General features: G+C 38.6%; 1 protein-coding gene and 2 pseudogenes across 1 annotated transcript; all 3 read right to left on the bottom strand.

Moving 5' to 3' along the window:
* Positions 1–351: 351 nt before the first annotated feature.
* LOC116145449 lies at positions 352–4,025 on the bottom strand (annotated as a pseudogene).
* Positions 4,026–6,712: 2,687 nt separating this feature from the next.
* LOC116145448 lies at positions 6,713–8,830 on the bottom strand (annotated as a pseudogene).
* A 608-nt stretch (positions 8,831–9,438) lies between these two features.
* LOC116145316 (germin-like protein 9-3) lies at positions 9,439–10,059 on the bottom strand. The gene has a single exon (XM_031430763.1). It carries the CDS (start codon positions 10,057–10,059, stop codon positions 9,439–9,441), a length of 621 nt encoding a protein of 206 aa, XP_031286623.1.
* Between the last annotated feature and the right edge of the window lie 11,387 nt (positions 10,060–21,446).

Below are 21,446 nucleotides of genomic sequence, written 5' to 3'. Positions count from 1 at the left end.
CCCTTTGGTTGATCTGAATGTATTATTGCTAGCATTGAGTATATATTATGTATAGTTCTTATTTCTGCTGACTTTTTTGAAAAATATCGAGGACTGGTGATAGTTCATGTGGCCTTTATTTGAGGTCTGAAAACTAAATTGAACCGAATATCATGGAAGTAAGCTTAATTGAAAACTAAAACAGTAGTGGAATTCATAAATATAAGAGGACATCCAAATTGATTTTCCAGCCAGACGACTATTTGTGTATTATTACAGAAGATTCCATATGGACTGTTTGGAGATAAAATACAAAAGAATCATAATAAAAATACTAAAATATAAGGATAGAAAAACAGAAAAAGATTGAATTTAGGCCTTGGGTGTAAGGCCTATCTTGAGCTTTAGGATGGTTGCAACATCAATTTTGAACCTCCTCGCAAGAATGTTATCATCAATGCCACTAGTAAACACATTAAGAAGAACTGAAACGTGCCTGCATTAGCACTTCCAAAAGCAGAAATAGCGGTAGAAGGTTGTTTTGGATCATCATTAGATTGGTAGTGCACAAATCTTTTTGGAAACACAAACATGTCTCCAGCTGTGAGAGTTTGTTTATAAATTTTGTTATTGGTGTCAATAAATCCAACATTCAGCCATCCTTTTAATACCAAGAGTAGCTTAGCTGAACGCGGGTGTGTGTGAGGTGGGTTAATAGCTCCTGCTGGAAATTGTAAAGAAGCATAAGAGACACTTTGACCATCCAAAGCTGGAAAGTTTGTCGTGCTGGCTTCAGTCGTTGAGAAGGTTTATGTGTAGTCGGAGTTAACTATGTTGCGCAGGCTGATGAAAGTAAGAAATTTCCATCAACGGCTTTGTTAGCACTATAATTCATGGGAACTACAAAGTCCTTGGTGATATCTGTATCACTTACTGTTGAAATCTGCACCAACTAGAGAATTTTGATCGACCTTGCTGGGACCAGAATGGATGTGTGCGTGATTACGATTAATCAGCGATAGACAAATATTATGTGCAATAAAATAAATGACAACAAGAATTTTTAAAGTGGTTCGACGAGGTAAACTCTTGAGCCTACGTCCACTGTTTTTCTTATTTGTTGTGAGGCTTACAATGAGAATTCTATGTCAAAGTCGTAACCCCTTTTTCATCATTTGTGGGGGTTTATATACAAGGTTTATACAAAGGAAAGAGTGAAAATAAAGGGATTATAATTGATTTGAACTGCAATTCTGATATTCTCGTGATTGGGTGCTATGATTACGTAGAGATTGATGTTGATTTGGTCATTCCCGCAATATTTGGGATCTTAAGCTATCTAGGAATTGATTGAATGATCATTCGCGTTGTTCGCGACTAGCTTATGCTAGGTCGAGCTATGTGTTGACGAGCTTGTGTTGGGTCGGACAACCAGTGGAGTTGGACTGGTCATGGGTTGAGCTATATCCTCGCGGTATCCCGAGTTTGGTGGAAAAATCACACACAACGTCTGCCCCCTAGTGTTCGATGCTCGTTTCAAGCTTCGAAGACTATTGCTCAATTTGATGCCAAACTCGGCATCACCAACAGGTCTTTGGATGTAGGTTCGATCGAGCTCCCAAGGTCGACCTCATGTCCGGTCGACATGCTTCACACTTGTTTACTTCCTGTGATACCTGCCAAACTTAAAACATGAAAAGTTAGGGCAAAAACGTAATTTCCAAGCAGTTATATCGCATTAAATGCTATTGCCTTTGTCAGTCATGTTTTGTCGCGCGTGGGCGACTATAACTGTCCACGTGTGAAGTCGAGGCGACGATTATCAGTGTAACAGTTTGACAGTTTGTCGCCCTTTGCGGATGAATGATGCGTGACCACGTCTAAGGGCTGAGATTGCTTGACGAATGAAGGGTCGAGATTCACTGTAGATCGACGGCTATGATTAAATCCCGCATTTTCGTCTTCCATGAAAACCACTATAAAAAGGTGGCAAAGTCGTCAGAATGCTCATTCAGTCCATGAAATTTCTCTTACATCTTTGTCCACTTTGTTGCTGTTTTGTCATCGTCACGATGCTCTTTTGGGGCGTTTCTACATTTCTTTCATTTCGGTAAGGTTCTTTTCCCCTCATTTACTCGTTTTTCCCATTTTTGTGTCAAAGGGTGGCTACTGTCGTGGCCACATTGGATGTTCAAGGGCTTTAGTAGGGTTTTTGAATACGTCTCCGGTGGTCCTAGGTTTAAGGAGGGTTTAACGCGGTGGCCGCGGGAACCCAAGGTAGGTCACGTGCGCTTGTTGTGTGGCGCGAGCTATCTTGGGTGCTTGAACTAAAAGCAAGTGTGAAATCGTCGAGCTCTAACACATGTTCACTTTTGTTTTAAGTACCCAAAAGCGAGCTATAACCATGTCTTCCTCCAATAGTCACACAATCGACCGCATGTTCGATTCGCCTGTGGGCTCGACAGTCCTTGGGGATTCAACTCCCGAGGTTTAGGAGGAAATTGTTGCACGAAGCTTAGACCCCGATGCGACGGGCTCTTCCGACCGTGCCTCGATACAGTTGGCTCAACCCGCACGGTCTCAAGTTCATAGGCTACGAAGAGAGCCACAATCCTCGATTACCGTTGGGGATCTAGTACGCATAAGAGCAGTCTATGTGCCGCAACTAAATTTGATGGCCCCGGGGGACATTCTCGAAAGAATCCCCCGCCTGGATGGGTGGTGACCTCTGAGACCCTCATAAGATGTGGGGTACCCATTCCCCCTCATCGTTTTATTGATGATGTGTTGAGGTGGTTCGACATCGTCCCCCTCTAGCTTTCTGCAAACTCCTACGTAATTATTATTGCTCTGTACATAGCGTACATGATCGTCGAGTTGGGTGAGCTATCCGTCGAGGAGCTTGTCCATCTATACAAACCTCATTGCCTCTTCGCTTGAAATTACTGTAAATACAGCGAAGAGAATTGTTGTTAGGAGTTGATGAAGTTCGCCTTGAGTCTCTTATACCACCTCTTGGCATCCCCTACTAGTGTGATTGCGAAGCACCTGCATTTCGCCAAATCAAAGACCTGGTGTAACTTCATCAAGTCATTGAAATTATCGAGGTGGTCTCTTGGGTCCCTTTTCTCGTCGAACTTACTTTCTGGCGCTCAAAATCCTTGTGGAAGTGGGGCTTGGCGAACTTCCTCTATAAATGGAGAACTTACTATTTCCTCGGCCATGCCATTCTGGCAAGCTTTCAGATCGTCAAGCATTCTCTATACACGATCTAAGTCTTTGTTGTGGTTGTTGTGGTTGCCGTGGCTGGCTCTGTTCAACCTCATTTCGAGCAAATGAGTTTGCAAATCCGTCTCTTACGAAGCCCTTCTATTGTGCGTATTGATGCGCTAAGTTGAGTCATGATAGCTAGGCTGATAAATGTTATCATGCTTGTCGGTTTGTTGCTTGCGACGTCGATTATAACTGAAATGTCGGTCATTGCCAAATTGACGCACATGGCTCGTCTCCTAAGTTGGCGGGGATCGATCTTGTCTTGGGCATGGGTTAATACCAACACGCTGACATTGGGGATATCACCAAGTGTCTTGGGGATGACCGTTGTCTTCACTCTCCCCAGTGGCTGTTTCCCCGGCCGCCTCCCGAGGTTAGTTTGCCCTCAGGCCTCGCACTCGTGAGCGGAGTGCAACTTGTGATGTTGGGGTATTGGCCGCCTCTTGGCGTCGATGAACCGGATTGGCCGCCTGCAAAATTCATACTTGTTGGGGTGGCACTAGTGAAGTGTGGCTGGTTAAGATTTTGTGTGGGTGGTTATTGATTCCTCAGCTCAGCCACGTTTTGTTGTACACCCTGTGCAACCATCGTTTTGATAATTTCCACTAGCTGGCCATTTTTGGGGTTTGACATCCTTGCTCCTTGGTTATTCGCAACATGCTGGTTGGCGGCATAGGTAGTTGGTGTCTAGCGACGTCCTGTTGTACCTCCTGATAGGTGGTTTCCACATTCTTAAGGTTTCCAGTGGTGGTCTTTGATCTGGTGTGCACCATTATGGCCATGGATTGGGTGGATTATCGCGATTGTTCGTAAAAATTGCTGTGATGTTGGCAGAGGCCCTCCTTCTAGCACCAAAAAGTTGATACATAAATCTGCACTAACTAGAGAATTCTGATCGACCTTGATGGGACTAGAATGGATGTGTGCGTGATTACGGGTAATCAGCGATAGACAAATATTAAGTGCAATAAAATAAATGACAACGAGAATTTTTAAAGTGGTTCGGCGAGGTAAACTCTTAAGCCTCTGTCCACTGTTTTTTGTATTTGCTGTGAGGGCTTACAATGAGAATTATGTGTTAAAGTCGTAACCCCTTTTTCATCATTTGTGGGGGTTTATATACAAGGTTTGTACAAAGGATAGAGCGAAAATAAAGAGATTACAATTGATCTGAATTGCAATTTCGATATTTTTGCGATTGGGTGCTGTGATTGCGCAGAGATTGATGTTGATTTGGTCATTCCTGCAATATCTGAGATCTTAAGATATCTGGGAATTGATTGAATGATCATTCACGTTGTTTGCGACTAGTTCATGCTGGGTCGAGCTATGTGTTGATGAGCTTATGCTGGGTCAAACAACCGATAGAGTTGGACTGGTCCTGGGTTGAGCTATATCCTCGCGCTATCCCGAACTTGGTGGAAAAATCACACACAACACCTGCCATGACTACTGCAAGAAAAAAAAAATGGAATGGATTTTAGAAAATTTGAGACCATGATGACGTATTGAGTAGCCAGCCAGAGAACGATGAGAGATGATTGTGAGTGAAAGTGTTTGTTTATTGTTTTAGTGATAAAAATACGTGCTACAGCATAAAATTTATAATAGAGGAATTAGCGTCTTGGTGAGGTTTGTTGTTCATTTTCATCAAAGTTTCTAATTGCCCTGATGGGCGCAACACTCGACAACAAAGGATAAGGAAGTTACTAACAATTAGCTGCGAAAACAATTGCTTTAACCTTTAAGTATTATTAGTGTATTATTACAAGCAGCTCTGCTATTACTAGTGGTCCAAAATGGTTGAGCTAAAATATATCACAAAGAAGAATTAAAAATGAATTAATCAATTAAATAAACATGTGATTACAAGAAAAGAAAGATGAGTTCCAAATTAAATATTTTAATAAGCCCTTGAAGTGCAACACACGCCTTAATTTAATTTGGGTTGTTAGGATGTCTGATTTTAAAGCCTTATCATATGACACATCATTAATATAAGACACAAATACCCCAAATGAGCAAACCAAACTAATTTTTTATTGAAATTTTTATATCACCGATTAATACAGATTTCTTTTTTAAGTGATTTTTTTTTTTTAAATTCTTTTATAAATATATTGTACTTGAAAACTCTATTTAATTTTCATACATTTCGGTTGCTGTTCCTTCAATATTTGTGATAGTAATTCTTTATTTACTGATTTATACACTGGAGGATCATATCACTAACCATGGGCGAAAATCTTCCATATTTTGTTGGGTTCCCATACACCAAATACTTGCACTATATTTTATAATCTTTTCAACATATCTTGTTATAAACTTATAATTTAGTCTTTAGTAGCCCACCTAGTACTATATATGTCAAACTATTAGTTTGTAATTTCATAAGGCATGTCCATGCAGTTGATAATATTCTTAACCTCTTCTTTCTTATATAGTCATCAGTCATTGCATTGAATTTCAATGCCTTAGAATTTAAAACCAATAAGTTCACGTAGGTTAACAATTCTCGACATGCATGCCACTCATAGACTTTTTAATACAAAGTTGGATCCTAACTTTGCAGCCTAATTAATGTGGTCGATGACCTCCAAATCTAATATAAACTACAATGAAGTAAATGTTTTATCACACCGACTTATAATTTATGTGGTAATATTGATGCACCGCCAACCACATCTCTTAGGATATAAAGATGAAATTTCAACCACAAATACATTGGATTAAAGGAAAAATCGAAGTGAGATATTGTGGTGAAAGAAATCCATGTAGGCCAAAAGTTTCCTATCACTAACCAACGAAACAGTATAAACAAAGTTGAAAATATTTGCCAAAATTTACAATATTTCATCATCAAGATTTTTTTACCTAATTGACTTATTATGCTTTCAATAACTCTTTCAAATTATTTTTATCTTAATTAATTTTCAGATAAATACTTCCTTGTACCTTCATAGTTCATACTGAAATTCCTTCAACCATCTAAACAAAGGTTACAAATGGCGTTCCCTTTATGAACATAATAGCTCATCTCACCAAATCAAATTAAAACTAAATGACTAAAGTTTATTGATATTACTTGAAGTTAAGTCTTCCTTAATAACCCAAATTTTTATTAAAAAAAAAAAATGTAAACCTTTGTTTCATGTACTTTTAACGTGGAAAATTTTGAAAACGTAGAATAAGAATCTTATTAATAATTTGAGTAAATTTCCTGTAACGAAAATTTGTATAAAATGAAATGTACATCAATGGAATTCAGAGATATAAAAGGACATCCAAATTGATTTTTCAGCCCGATGACTATTTGTGTATTATTACAGAAGATTCCAACTCTTTACCGGCATTTGAGATGCTACTGCATAAGGATTACTCAGATATAAAATACACAATCATCATAATAAAAACAATAAAATATAAGGACAGAAAAGCAGAAAATTTAATTAGATTGAACTTAAGACTTGGGTGTAAGGCATGTGTTGAGCTTTTGGATAGTTGCAACATCAATTTTGAAAGCCCTAGCAAGAATTTTATCATCAATGCCACTAGTAAACACATCGAGAGGATTTGAAACCGTGCCTGCATTAGCACTTCCAAAAACAGAAATAGCGGCAGAAGGTTGTTTTGTATCATCATTGGACTAATAGTGTTCCAATCACTTTGGAAACACAAACATATCTCCAGGTGTGAGAGTTTTGTTAACATATGAAGCCCACGATGGTGTCGTTTTGAGCATTAGTAACACGCTGCTGTTTTGGTTATTATCCTTTGCGATCTTGACTTTGATTTGTGACTGATCCAAGGCTGAAATCACTCCTGCTGGTCAACGGTATAAAAGAAGCTGAATTGCCCAATTTGCATAGTTGGTCTTTTGTGTATTTTGCGATTGTATTCTCTCTGCTAGGGTTCTTGATTCTATTCATATCTCTTGTGTAAATCTTGTTGTAAATCTGATTGGAAGTTGTGTATCTTTCAAGGGTAGAGAAGCATGAATAGTTTTCTCTAGGGTTGCAGATTTACAGTGTAAAGGGTTGAAGGATTAAGGTGTTGAGAGTGATTAGTTGAGTGCTTGTGGTTAAGTTTGTACTCTGTGATACTCGTTGATAATAGTGCAGTGAGCTTCCATATTCTGGAGCTCAACGTCAACGTAGTTGTTCAATCTTGAACAAATGAACCACGGTAAAAGATTGTGTGTTGGTGATCTTGATTTGATCTATAGTTGTTTATTAGTGTTAAATGGTGAAGTCTGGGACACCATTTAAAGTCAAGTGAAACACTATCGTTTTGTTCAGTAAACTCAAATTAAGCTCAGCCCTTCGATGAATGCAAGATCTGACAGCTCCAATTCACCCAGCAATCAACGATACAAAAGAACCTCCTTTTATCATTTGTGAATAGTCTCAGTTTTTCTCTCTCCGTAAATCGCGATTGTAACCTGGTTGTTAGGGTTTGTCACTTGATTTGTTCTTCTTGTGTGAATCTGTCTAGAGTCTTGTTGAAGGTTGTGAGTTCCTTCAAGGGTAGTGAGTTCTCTAGGGATTTTCAGGTTTGCGGTGTAAAAGGGGCAAAGGTGAGTGAGTGATTGTGGTGATTGCAATGAGAGAGGTTTGATTGTAATCTGTAATCTTGAGGCTTTAATCATAGTGCAGCGAGTCTCCATATTCTGGAGCTCAACGTGGACGTAACTTGTTCGATATTGAACAAGTGAACCACAGTATATTGTTGTGTTGATTCTTGATTCTTTACTGTCTATTTGTGTTTGAGTAAATAGTGTTTAGGTTTGCTCAATTAGACTTAGTTTACAACAATTAGCAATAAGGTTGATTGTGTAGGCTCGATTTCTAACATGTTTGTTTATAAATTTTGATATTGGTGTCAATAAACCCAACATTCAGCCATCCCTTTAACACCAAGAGTAGCTCAGCTGAACGCAGGTGTGTGTGAGGGTGGGTTTGACCATCTAACAAGTTTGTCATGCTGGCTTTAGTCACTGTGAAGGTTTGAATGTATTCGGACTTAACTACGTTGCGCAGGCCAGTGAAAGAAAAGAAATTTCCATAAACAGCTTCGTTAGCGCTATAATTCCTTGGAACTAAAAAGTCTTTGGTGATATCTGCATCACCTGCCATGACTATTTCAAGAAAGACGAAAAATGGAATATTTAAGAAACTTTGAGACCATGACGACGTATTGAGTAGCTAGCTAGAGAAGAATAAGAAATGATTGTGAGGTAAGTGTTTGTTTTTTGTTTTTGTGATGTAATATTTATTGCATGCTAGAACATAAATTTATAGTTTTTGCTAATTGCACCGATGGCCGGTTGTGGTTAAACACCAAAGTCAGTAAACAAGGGAAGTTCTTATAACACAAATGGAAAAGGAAATAAAAAAATGCAATGAAAAAACTATGCTTTAAGCATTATTAGTTTATTATTATAACAAACTCTGCTAATATCCCATAAAAATAATTTTTCATAAAACGGATGTATGATACAATCAACTAATTGTAAAAAAAGTGCATGCCTCACTCATTGACATGGTACCCTATAATTGGTTGATTGTCTATACGTCATTTGTAAGAATGATTTATATATATATATATATGGTATTCAAACCGATAAAGCCCAAATATATCGCCAAACAAGAATTAATATTGATAGATTTTTAATTTTTAATAGCAAACCAACTTCGATGAGTACCGTATTAAAGTATTGATTCTATAACAAATTGACCATAAAATTCGTAATATTCGATGATAAGCTTATAAAAAGGTATATTATTAACCGACCCTCATGAAAAGTTTATAAAAATCCTAAGAGATTATACAGTATGCTTTTACATTAATGTTCACATTTCCAACCAACTTAACAAATTTAATAATAATAAACCTATGCATACAAATATTTTAATCAAATGTCGCGGACCACTTAAATTTAACCGAACAAGATAAAATAAGTACTTCATTGATCGAATTCACATTTATTAAGGACATCTAGAGTAACGATTAATTTTGACAAATTATTAGTATTATTACATAAACTCCACTTATTTATCAACGTGATGCTAACCTGACGCGAGAGAGGCTATCTAGAGAATAATACAGCATAAATATTAAAAAAAAAAAAAAAAAAAAAAGTGAAAACAAGCACAACAAAATAGAAAAAGATGAGATTAATTGAATTTAAGCCTTGGGTGCAAGGCCTGCCTTTAGCTTCTGAATAGTTGCAACATCAGTTTTGAAAGCCTTAGCAAGGATGGTGTCATCAATGCCAGTAGTAAACACACTTAGAGGAACTGAAACTGTGCCTGCATTAGCACTTCCAAAGGCAGAGATTGAGGTTGAAGGTTGATTTGGATCATCGTTAGACTGATAGTGCACCAATCCTTTTGGAAACACAAACATGTCTCCAGCTGTAAGAGTTTGTTTATAAATTTTATTATTGGTGTCAATAAATCCAACATTCAGCCATCCCTTTAATACCAAGAGTAGCTCAGCTGAACGCGGGTGTGTGTGAGGTGGGTTAATAGCTCCTGCTGGAAACTGTAAAAAAGTATAAGAGACACTTTGACCATCCAAAGCTGGAAAGTTTGCAGTGTTGGCTTTAGTCACTGTGAAGTTTTGTGTGTAGTCGGAGTTAACTACGTTGCGCAGGCCGGTGAAAGTAAAGAAATTTCCATCAACGGCTTTGTTAGCGCTATAATTCATTGGAACTACGAAGTCCGTGGTAATATCCGCATCACCTGCCATGACCATTGCAAGAAACAAAAAAAATGGAATGGATTTAAGAAAATTTGAGACCATGATGAAGTATTGATCAGTAGCTAGCCAGAGAAGAATGAGAGATGATTGTGAGTGAAGTGTTTGTTTATGATAAAAATGCGTGCTACAACATAAAATTTATAATCGAGGAGTTAGTGTCTTGGTGAGGTTTGTTGTTCATCTTCATCAAAGTTTCTAATTGCCCTGATGGGCGGTTATGGCGCAACACTCGACAATAAAGGATAAGGAAGTTACTGACAAGCTGTGAAAATAATTGCTTTAAGTATTATTAGTATATTATTACAACAAACTCTGCTATTACCAATGGTGCAAAATGGTTGAGCTAAAATATATCAGAAAGAAGAATTAAAAATGAATTAATCAATTAAATAAACATGTGATCACCATAGGGAAATTGAGTTTTTCTAACAATTATGTTGATACATAATGTCATATACAATACCCAAAAGAAAAGGGTCACAAATCCACCTTCTAAAGATTACTAAATAAAAAAATAAAAAAACCATCGTGGCTTTTGTTAGAAGTAAGAATTCTGTTACAATAATTTGAGAAGTAATACTACAATTACAAAGAAATTTTACAAAGGTCTCCATACAAAGTGGTATGACAAAAAATAAATAGAAGAGTGAATTTAATGAGTTTAACTTTTTGTTTCACTCTTCCATTCATATTTTACCACCTCACTTTGTATGGAAATTTTTGTAGGATTTCTTTGTAAGTATAGTATTATTGTAATTTGAGACACATCATTTCACTTATCAGTGACGGTAATGCCATTACTAGATTTCTTTTTTAAGTGATTTTGTTTTTATTCTTTTATAAATATATTGTACTTGAAAAAGCTATTTAAGTTTCATACATTTCGGTTACTATTCCTTCAATATTTGTGACAAATTTTTTTTTATTAATTGATTTATACATTGCAGGTTATATTGATCACATCACTACCCGGGAGTGTATATCTTCCATATTTTGTTGGGTTTCCATTCACCAAATAATTGCACTATATTTTATAAAATTTTCAACATATCTTGTTATAATCTAGTCTTTAGTTGCCCACCTAGTAATACATATTGTTATGCCTAAAAAATCAGGGTTGACATCGGCCCACGTCAGTAAGCACCAATTAAAGTTTAGGAAGGCTTTATGCTGTCCAGGAGTTGCCACGTCGCTCCATGACAGGAAGAATATGGCTATCATCAACTTGGCAGATTCAGGTTTTGTCTAAGAGTGAATGAGAGTCGCATACTTGTCTAAACCCCAAGTAATTTGAGGATATCTCCTAAGTTATCAGCCAATGGGAGGCAAGGAAGGACTTGCATGACACCTACCCACTTATAGATTTGTAATTATTACCTTGAATTCCTCTACTATAAATAGAGGACTCCCCCTCACATTTTCGGGATTCTGATATTGAACCCGCATTCTTATTGTAATCTTTAACTTTCAAAGCAGTTAGCGATGATGACCAGTCCTTGGCCATTTTCTATGTGGGGAATTGATCTCATAGAACCCATGCCAACCAATGAAGGGGGCATCAAGTATGAAGTGGTCACAGTGGATTATTTCACTAAGTGGGTCGAAGTAGAGCCTTTGATCGCGATCACTACAAAGAAACTTAAAGACTTCGTCTTCAAGAATATAGTCTGCCGCTATGGGATTCCTCATACACTCATCTCTGATAATGGGAAACAGTTCGACAATGAGGAATTCAAACAATTTTGTGAAAAGTTGGGGATTCATAAGAAATTTGCCTCAGTAGCAAGACCACAGGCTAATGGTCAGGTTAAAGCTAGCCTGATGGTACTCATCTCTCTTGTCACAAGTACTTAGCCTGCAGGTCTTATGTTCGAGAGATGGGGAAGGTGAAAGAAACCCACTTGCAGGGGTGGGGATATCCGGGTGAGTGAGGCCCAAGATGAGGGGCGCATGTGGAAAGCCCATGAGGCCGCAGTAGGCCAAGATTGGGATAGCCCATGGTCCAAGATGACGGGGTCTCACAATAAAAAGGCGCTAGCTTGATGGTACTCATCTCTTTTGTCACAAGTACTTAGCCTGCAGGTCTTGTGTTCGAGAGATGGGGAAGGCGAAAGAAACCCACTTGCAGGGGTGGGGATATCCAAATGAGTGAGGCCCAAGATGAAGGGGCGCATGTGGAAAGCCCATGAGGCCGCAGTAGGCCAAGATTGGGATAGCCCATGGTCCAAGATGACGGGGTCTCACAATAAAAAGGCGCTAGCTTGATGGTACTCATCTCTTTTGTCACAAGTACTTAGCCTGCAAGTCTTGTGTTCGAGAGATGGGGAAGGCGAAAGAAACCCACTTGCAGGGGTGGGGATATCCGGGTGAGTGAGGCCCAAGATGAAGGGGCGCATGTGGAAAGCCCATGAAGCCGCAGTAGGCCAAGATTGGGATAGCCCATGGTCCAAGATGACGGGGTCTCACAGTTTTGAAGTGTCGCAAGATTGAAATGCTGAACATCTTCGCCCCTATTATCAGTAATTCCGAACTTGCTTATAGCTTGATCATTTTTTTACTTGTAAAGTTTTCATTGTTGTAAATATCATGAATAAGATTGTCCTGATTGTCCTAATTCTCCTCAAGGAAATACTTGTGTTGTAGTTACAAGTTTTTTAACAATCTTATTATTTATAACATTTTATAAGTTCAATGATCATATATGCTATATTTGTTTTGTGAAGTGCTTAAGTTATAAAAGTGCTATCACAATTGGTCAAAATTCCTTTTTATATATTTCATAAATATGTACAAGGGACGACCAAGAGCCATATCAAAAAAGATAAGCAAAAAAGACTTTATTCAAGCAGAGAAGAGAACGATCACTGGTCTTTATTTTCAGGATCCTTGGCTGAGACCTTTTGGTTGTCTGGTTGATTGCCGACCTTTGGGTCGATTGCTCGATCTTTAGGGATATCCATTTTCTGCTATCGTCCTTCGAGGCAGGCTCTTGTTCTTCTTGTTCATCGGCCTCGACCATAGAAACAAAAGCAACTTGTTAGTCCTCGAGGAGGTCGAAGATATCCATGTCTGGATTTCTTGCCCGTAAGTTATAAATAGCTCTTAGTGCCCAGTGAGCAGTCTTCCTCTCCAGGCAAGGTTCTATCACTTCATCTACTCAGTCAACGAAGTGACTCGCCCTTGAGCCATCTCAAGATCTGCTCACAGCGCCCCTTTCTCTCTCTCTGACGGGTCTGCTAGTTGCCCTAGTAGATCCAACATGGATAGGTCTAGCCTCTTAGGGGCAGGAACCTCTTCGACCCATTGCTCGTTGTTAGAGTCATGAAAGTGACTCTATTTTGGTGATAAAAGTACCCTATGTGTGATTAAATTGAAGTATATTGAGACAATTAAAGAATTTATGAATTTATTTACGAAAATCGCTTCCTAATATTTTTCTTATGAATTTAACGTGTTTGGAATGATTTTGGAAAGTATATGAGTTGATATTAGGTTGTGGTTTATGGATTAAGGGTGATTTTGTCTCATTAATGCTGTTTAGGGGGTAAAATGTCATGTTTTAAGGGGCTGATTTTGTCACTTTTCAATTATGCAGGGACCAAACTGATATTTTGCAATTTGTTCTATAAAAGAAAACAGAAGTTCGCGTGAACCAGGAGGCGCTGTTCATCATCTTTTCTGGCGACCCTTCGTCTTCCATTTTCGGTGACCTCCGACCACTCTTCGGTTTCCTCGTGCATAGATCGTCGTCATCCCCATCGACCCGGACCACCACCGTGAATCACGGAACGTAGCCACGGCATTTTGTCCTCCACCACTGTGACTGTTCGTCTTCCAGGCCAGTTTTGGCCGTTTTTCGACGACGTTTCAACTCCCTAAGAGTAGATCTTCCTTCCCCACGGCCGGATCTACACTTCCCTAGCTTCAGCCGCCGCAAAAACCGTCGGAATCCACCAAATTGCCGTCACACCTCTTCATCTTCCAGCCCAGATCTTGCTCATTTCTGACGACTTCTCACCTCCCCAGGACCTGATCTGAACTCCCCATCACCAGAGCTTTCCATCGGTACCTTCGGATCCCATTTCTGCCACCGTTTCTGGAAGACCCGCCGAAAAATTAACGTTTTTCGGCGAGTGCAGCTGTTCGTATTTCGGGCTGTCCGTTGGTCGTTTTCGCCCCTTCTTCACATCACATCACTGTTGGTTACCTCCTCTCCACCATGGTCAGCTTCGTTTGCACCGTTTCGGCCTCTGTCATCACCACCATGAGCGGCTAAGTTCCTGGTTGTCTGTTATGGCATAGGCGAGATCGAGATTGACTCCACAACTCCCCTCATCAGCTCTCGACTAGTTGGATGAGCCCGATTATAGGACATTTGGTACTATTGTGCTTCGAATTATATTTGTTTTCGTTTCATGATTGATTTCGATACTTTAATATGATTTGAGCATAACTTGTGATGAATATTGTTGTCCATTATGATTTAATGTTTTCATAGAATTTGCTGAATGATAAACGTTGGTTTGAAATAATTAAATGATAAATATTGCTTTTCATTACTTCGCATCGATTGTAATTGAGTTGTGTTCGGATTTAATTTAATTTCTACTATTGTTGCGTTTATTGTGAAGTTGGTTGATTGGATATTACGTGTTGATAAATTGTATTTGTTAATCGTGTACCAACTAGTGGTATTGCTTTGTAGCATTTATCGGCGTTCAATGATAGTCTTTAACCAATCGAACTTGAGTGATCGGGTGAGACAGGATAGATTATACCTAGAGTGTCGGGAAGCCATTTCATTGATTTACCTTGCCTTGTAGGTTTAGGGGATCGTAGAGGGTGGAGAAGAATTGTGTGAGTCGGTCTCGTGTCGAACCAAAATCGTAACGGCAACATTTTTTATTATAAAGTCTTTATTAGTTTTAATTTCACTCTTTAATTATTTGCATTTAGTCTATTTAGTTTCAGTAATCAATTGTCAATTTCATTTCCGCTACTTAAAATACATTAGGTTGTTAGTCTTGCTCCATGTGGATTCGATCCTGCTTACTGCTAACTACGGTATTTAGGTTTAATTTTGTGACTGTGACGACTGGTCTAACACTCGTTTGCTTTCCCTTGAGCAGTCCTGGTCATTCCCTCTTCCCTTTGCGAACTCCTGGGAGCAGCCAAAGTCCCGAGAACATCCCTTGAGGACGTCCCCGCAGAGAAGACTTGATAAGGCTAAAGCCTGTCAAGCAATACCTCGAAGCCTTCTGATTCAGATTCGGTTTCTTCTTTAGTGGGTATTTGTTTTCTTTTCTTAGTCTTTTAGCCTATGGTCTTCTTCTTTGAAGTGCGAGCAACCGCGGGCTAGAGAGCTTCCTCGCGTCGCTCAGGGGGTTGTTGCCTTTTAGCACCAATTCGTATCCCCCTCGTTGGGATATTGTTGGAAGTAGCTCCAATTGGTTTAGTTGGGTTAATCCTGGGGAATGTGAACCCTCCAGGTTTCTTCGATGTCTTCGGGATCTTTGGTGGCATAATTGTTGCATGGCATGAAAAGGCATCGACAAAGAAAGTCTTCTTCTGTTAATAAAGACTTAAGGTTTTTCTGCGTGAGAAACACTTACGAGCTAGAGCTTCCAAAGACGCCTCGGGACTGAAAAACCCGTACTTTCGAGGTTTGGCGGTAGTCACAAGCAGCTTCATGTCGTGACTCTAGTCGGGCAATCGACCAAATACCTCGATGCAGCTAAAATCAGTTAGCATCGACAATCTGGTCATTTTGTTTTCTACCAGAAAGCAAAAAATTTGTTAGCCTTATTTATTAAGGAAGAGTTAAAGATAAATGATAAGTAGTCTGGAAATTAAAAGGAAAACTTACTAGGCTCCTTAAATTTACAGACTCCATCATACTTAAAGAAGAAATACTTGGTTTCATAAGCCTCGACATTACTGGGGTAACCAAATATCCCTGTTTCGATCGTTGATGGCTTGGAGAGGTATTATGAATCCTTGTCTTTATTATTGTTTAGGTAATAGACGCAGCCGAGTTCCACTGTTGGCTCACCGAGGTTGTGTTCGCCAAACGCGAAATACATAGCGACCGCTATCATATACGCATTTGGCATCAGTTGGAATGGCACGACCTAATAGTGATTGATGATCGACCTGACATAGGGGTAAAGGGGTATCCTCACTCCACATTTAAAGATTGCTTCCGAGATCGCAGCCATTCCCTCGGAAGGATCCTGAGCAGTGTGCGACCTATGTTAGAAGACGTTTACGCTGATTGCGTATTGGTCTATCGCTTTTTGTATCTCATCCTTCATAACTGTTGTTCGTACCACTTGCTCGAGACCTCCTGAGGTGCCTAGTGGTTGCAAGTTTCCCTCTCTGGCTGTTCTTGCTTCAAGGATGTCCATCGCTCTTAGAGTTTGAAAATGTGTGACATGTAAAGGTGACTTAGTCTCTGTTTACATTACTCGTACGACGACTCAAAAGAGTAAAAGAAACCCTGGTTTCTCTTCCATAGCCGTCAAAACCCTAAAAATTATTAAGGGTGATTTTCTAAAGATCTACGCCTTAGGTTTCAACTCTTAAGAGCGTTTCTTTTTAAACGCTACCCAGGAATGTTCACTGTTTGAGCCTACCAGACGTTTACACCCACCATTAATGTAAAAACTAAGTTTTTTTAACAAGAATGAAAAGAGAAAAAGAGAAGAATTTTCTTTACCTCTTGATTACTGGAATGGATGTTCTGTCATAGCGATGAGTGCGCATCAACCGGGAAGAGGATGAACTAATCTCTTGAGTGTAAAAACACTATTTTTCTCTCTGAAAGTTTAAGTTCTATGAAAAATTTGAAATGGGCTTAGGGTTTTATAGGGAGAAAGACGACGCTTGGTTTCTTTTATAAGTGACGTTTGGGCGAGACGCGTTAACAACCATTGATCGTGATCATGTGTCATCAATCTATGCAAAGAGTAACCTTCACGCTTCGTGGAGATCAACCGGCGTTTCCCTTCATTGAAATTTCCAAACGTCGGCGTGATTATCTCCTCCACATTAAATGTGCCCTTATTTGCATTTAATGCTTCAAAAGAGAATGTCGTTTAAGCATGGCTTGCATTTAATGTTCATGGCTGACACTTATTACGCAGAGACATGTCTGTCAGATAAAACTTATTTTATTGACCAAAACAGCTGTCAAGCGTAATGGATAACATCTAAAGAGGTCATTCGAATAAAACACTCTTTTCCATGTGTCAAACTCAAAGCGAAGTGATTCTCAACTTTCGACAACAAAATGTCCTAAGTATTTTCAGGTCATGAAAGACAGATATAGTTCAAAACACATCGTTATAGCACTGAGCAAGATCCAACATGGGTCGCTGAACCTTTCGAAACAATTACCTCAGGTCACTTGTGTAATTCTCAAAGATTCATGTCGCGACCTTTACCTAGTTCGCTGGTCGAGTTAAGCCATCAGCCTCATGTCGTTTGTAACAATATGGCTGTCCTCAATTGCTGGTTCGGGCAAATACTCCTTATAACAAGTCATGTCGCGACATAATCATGAAGTTCTCAAGATTCAATTATTGAACCTTAAGAACTGGGGAGCTTCTATTATGCCTAAAAAATCAAGGCTGACATCAGCCCATGTTAGCAAGCACCAATCAGAGTTCAGGAAGGCTTTGCACCGTCCAGGAGCTGCCACGTCGCTCCATGATAGGAATAATATGGATGTCATCAACTTGGCAGATTCAAGTTTTGTTTATGAGTGAATAAGAGCCGCACACTTGTCCAAGCCCTAAGTAATTTGAGGATATCTCCTAAGTTATCAGCCAATGGAAGGCAAGGAAGGACTTGCCCGACATCTACCCACTTGCAGATTTATAATCATTACCTTAAAGTCCTCTACTATAAATAGATGACTCCCCCTCTCATTTTCAGGATTCTGATACTGAACTCGCATTCTAATTGTAATCTTTAACTTTTAGAGTAAAGATAACCTGCGAGAAAGAGACTGACTTGATATTTTATCTTAATACTCAATTATTGTACCTCTGCTCGTTGTTCGCTATATTCGACCTCTTGTAACCTCTCATAAATAAAAGAACAGTGGACATATGATTCGCTTTAAGCATCCAAACCACTTTAAAAATTATCTCTCATTTATTATTTAGTCTTTGCATTCAATTATCCTAATCATTCACGTGTAATTTCTAAGAACAGCATTCACGTGTAATTTTTAAGAACAGCTTAACACTTTGCACATGCGAGTCGTTGGTGTCAAAATCAAGCATCAACACATATGTTCATAAATCACAAACTATTAGTTTTGTACTTTCATAAGGCATGGCCGAGTTCCATGCGGTTGATAATATTCTTAACCTCTGCTCTCTTATATAATCGTCAATCATTGCATTGAATTTCAATGCATTAGAATTTAAAACCGATAAGTTCATGTAGGTTAACCATTTTTGACACGCATGCCACTCATAGACTTTTCAATACAAAGTTGGATCCAAACTTTGCAGCCTAATTAATGTGACCGATGACTTGCAAACGTTATATAAATTACAATGAACTAAATGTTTTGTTACATCAACTTATAATTTATGTGGTAATATCGATATACCGCCAACCACATCTCTTAGGATATAAAGATGTAATTTCAACCATGAATACATTGGATTAATGAAAAACTCAAAGTGAGATACTGTTGTGAAAGAAATCCATGTAAGCCAAAAGTTTCCTACCCCAATGAAACAGTATAAACAAAGTTGAAAATGTTTGGCAAAATTTACAATTTTTCGTCATCCAGATTCTTTTACCTAATTGACTTATTATGTTTTCAATAACTCTTTCAAATTCTTTTTATCTTGATTAATTTTCAGATAAATACTTCCTTGTACCTTCATAGTTCATATTGAAATTCCTTCAACCATCTAAGCTAAGGTTGGCGTTCCCTTTAAGAACACAATATCTCATCTCACCAAATCAAATTAGAACTAAATGGCTAAAGTTTATTGATATTACTTGAAGTTAAGTCTTCTTTAATGATTCAGATTTTTATAAAAAGAAAAAAAAAAAAAGTAATGTAAACCTTTGGTTTATGTACCTTTAACGTGGAAAAGTTTTAAAACATAAAATAAGAATCTTATTAATAATTTGAGAAACTTCCTGTAATGAAAATTTGTATCAAATGAAATATACGTCAATGGAATTCATAAATATAAAGGGACATCCAAATTGATTTTCCAACCTGATGATTGTAGACGTAAAAATCTATTTGTATGGAAGGAGGGACTGATTACGTGAGGTTGAGGCCACTAGAGATCTGCTGCACCTGCACACGTAAGAAAACAAACGTGAATCGACGGAAAACACCAGGGTAGTGTTTGCCGTAAGCATTCCGACACTCAAGTCAACAAGGCTGAAAGAGGCTAATTTAGTGAGGGCTAGGGAGTAGAGAGGTTACCAAAAGTCTAGTCGATGACTGTGACTACGGCTGTAATGCGAAGTTCTCTAGTGGGAACTTCGAGGTCTGAAGGTGTAATGTAATATCCTTTGTGAGAGGGCTGACCTCTGTTTAAATAGTGACTGTATGGTTTCCCAATCCTGGTGGGACTGGGAGTCCTCGTACGTAGTAGTCGTTCCCCCCAGGGGTGTACCCTTTAGCCCCCTTATCCTGCCGTGAAAGGGAGTCCGAGTATGATTCGGATACAGACCTTGGAGGATTTGGGATAGTAGTGGACTGCCTTATCAGAGTTCAAATAGGAGTGTGATCCGTAGGTGACCGTGGGCTCTGAATTTGACCATAGCCCCAGAAGGTGTGCTGGGACTAGGAGGACTGGGTCCAGATGGTATGGACCGACTGCACTTCATACCTAATGGGCCTCGTCTAAGGAATTCTAGCTTGGGCCGCATCGGGACTGGGCTTAGGTTTTCCTCTTTGTCAGATGTATTATCCTATTTGGGCCAAGGACATTTTTTGGCCCTAACAATGATTATTTGTGTATTATTGCAACAGATTCCAACATTTGAGATGCTACTCCATATGGACTTTTGGGAGATAAAACACAAAAAAATCTTAGTAAAAATAATAAAACATAAGGATAGAAAAACATAAAAATTAATGAGATTGAATTTAAGCCTTGGGTGTAAGGCCTGTCTTGAGCTTTTGGATAGTTGCAACATCAAAATTTTGAAAGCCCTAGCAAGAATGTTATCATCAATGCAACTAGTAAACACATTGAGAGGAACTGAAACTGTGCCTGCATTAGCAATCCCAAAAGCAGAAATAGTGATAGAAGGTTGTTTTGGATCATCATTAGACTGATAGTGCATCAATCCCTTTGGAAACACAAACATGTCTCCAGCTATGAGTTTGTTTATAAATTTTGTTATTGGTGTCAATAAATCCAACATTTAGCCATCCCTTTGATACCAAGAGTAGCTCAGCTGAACGCGGGTGTGTGTGAGGTGAGTTAATAGCTCCTGCTGGAAATTGTAAAAAAGCATAAGAGACACTTTGACCATCCAAAGCTGGAAAGTTTGTCGTGTTGGCTTTAGTCACTATGAAGGTTTGGGTGTAGTCGGAGTTAACTACATTGCGCAGGCCGGTGAAAGTAAAGAAATTTCCATCAACAGCTATAATTCATTGGAACTACAAAGTCCGTGGTGATATCTGCATAAAATACGGAATTGATTTAAGAAAATTTGAGACCATGACGACGTATTGAGTAGCCAGCTAGAGAACGATGAGAGATGATTGTGATAAAAGTTTTTGTTTATTGTTTTTGTAACGTAATATTTATTTCATGCTAGAACATAAATTTATAGTTTTTCTGTTAGTGTCTTGCTAAGCTCTATTTTTCCTTTTTAGCAAAGTTGCTAATTGCACTTATATTCGGTTGTGGTTAAACACCAAAGTTAGTAAACAAGGGAAGCCCTTATCACACAAATGGAAAGGGAAATTAAAAAAATAGTGCTTTAAGCATTATTAGTTTATTATTATAACAAACTCTGTTAATATCCGATAAAAATAATTTTTCGTAAAACGGATGTATGATACAATCAATTAATTGTAGAAAAAGTGCATCTCTCACTCATTGGCATTGTGCCCTATTGGCTATACATCAACACACACACACACACAAATTGATACAATCAATTAATTGTAGAAAAAGTGCATGTCTCACTCATTGGCATTGTACCCTATTGGCTATACATCAATACACACACACACACACACACATATATATATATATATATGTGTGTGTGTGTGTGGTATGCAAACCAAATAAAGCCCAAATATATCTTCAAACAAAGAATTAATATTGATAGATTTATAGTTTTTAATAGTAAACCAACTTTGATGATTCACAACATCTTCACAAGAGCATCTTCACAGGAGCAACAACCAAACTTCCTCACAA

Source organism: Pistacia vera, unplaced genomic scaffold, assembly GCF_008641045.1.
Source record: "Pistacia vera cultivar Batoury unplaced genomic scaffold, PisVer_v2 Contig461, whole genome shotgun sequence".
Taxonomy (NCBI): Eukaryota; Viridiplantae; Streptophyta; class Magnoliopsida; order Sapindales; family Anacardiaceae; genus Pistacia; species Pistacia vera.
Note: the sequence above shows the minus strand (reverse complement) of the source record. Positions and strands in the feature narration are given on the sequence as shown.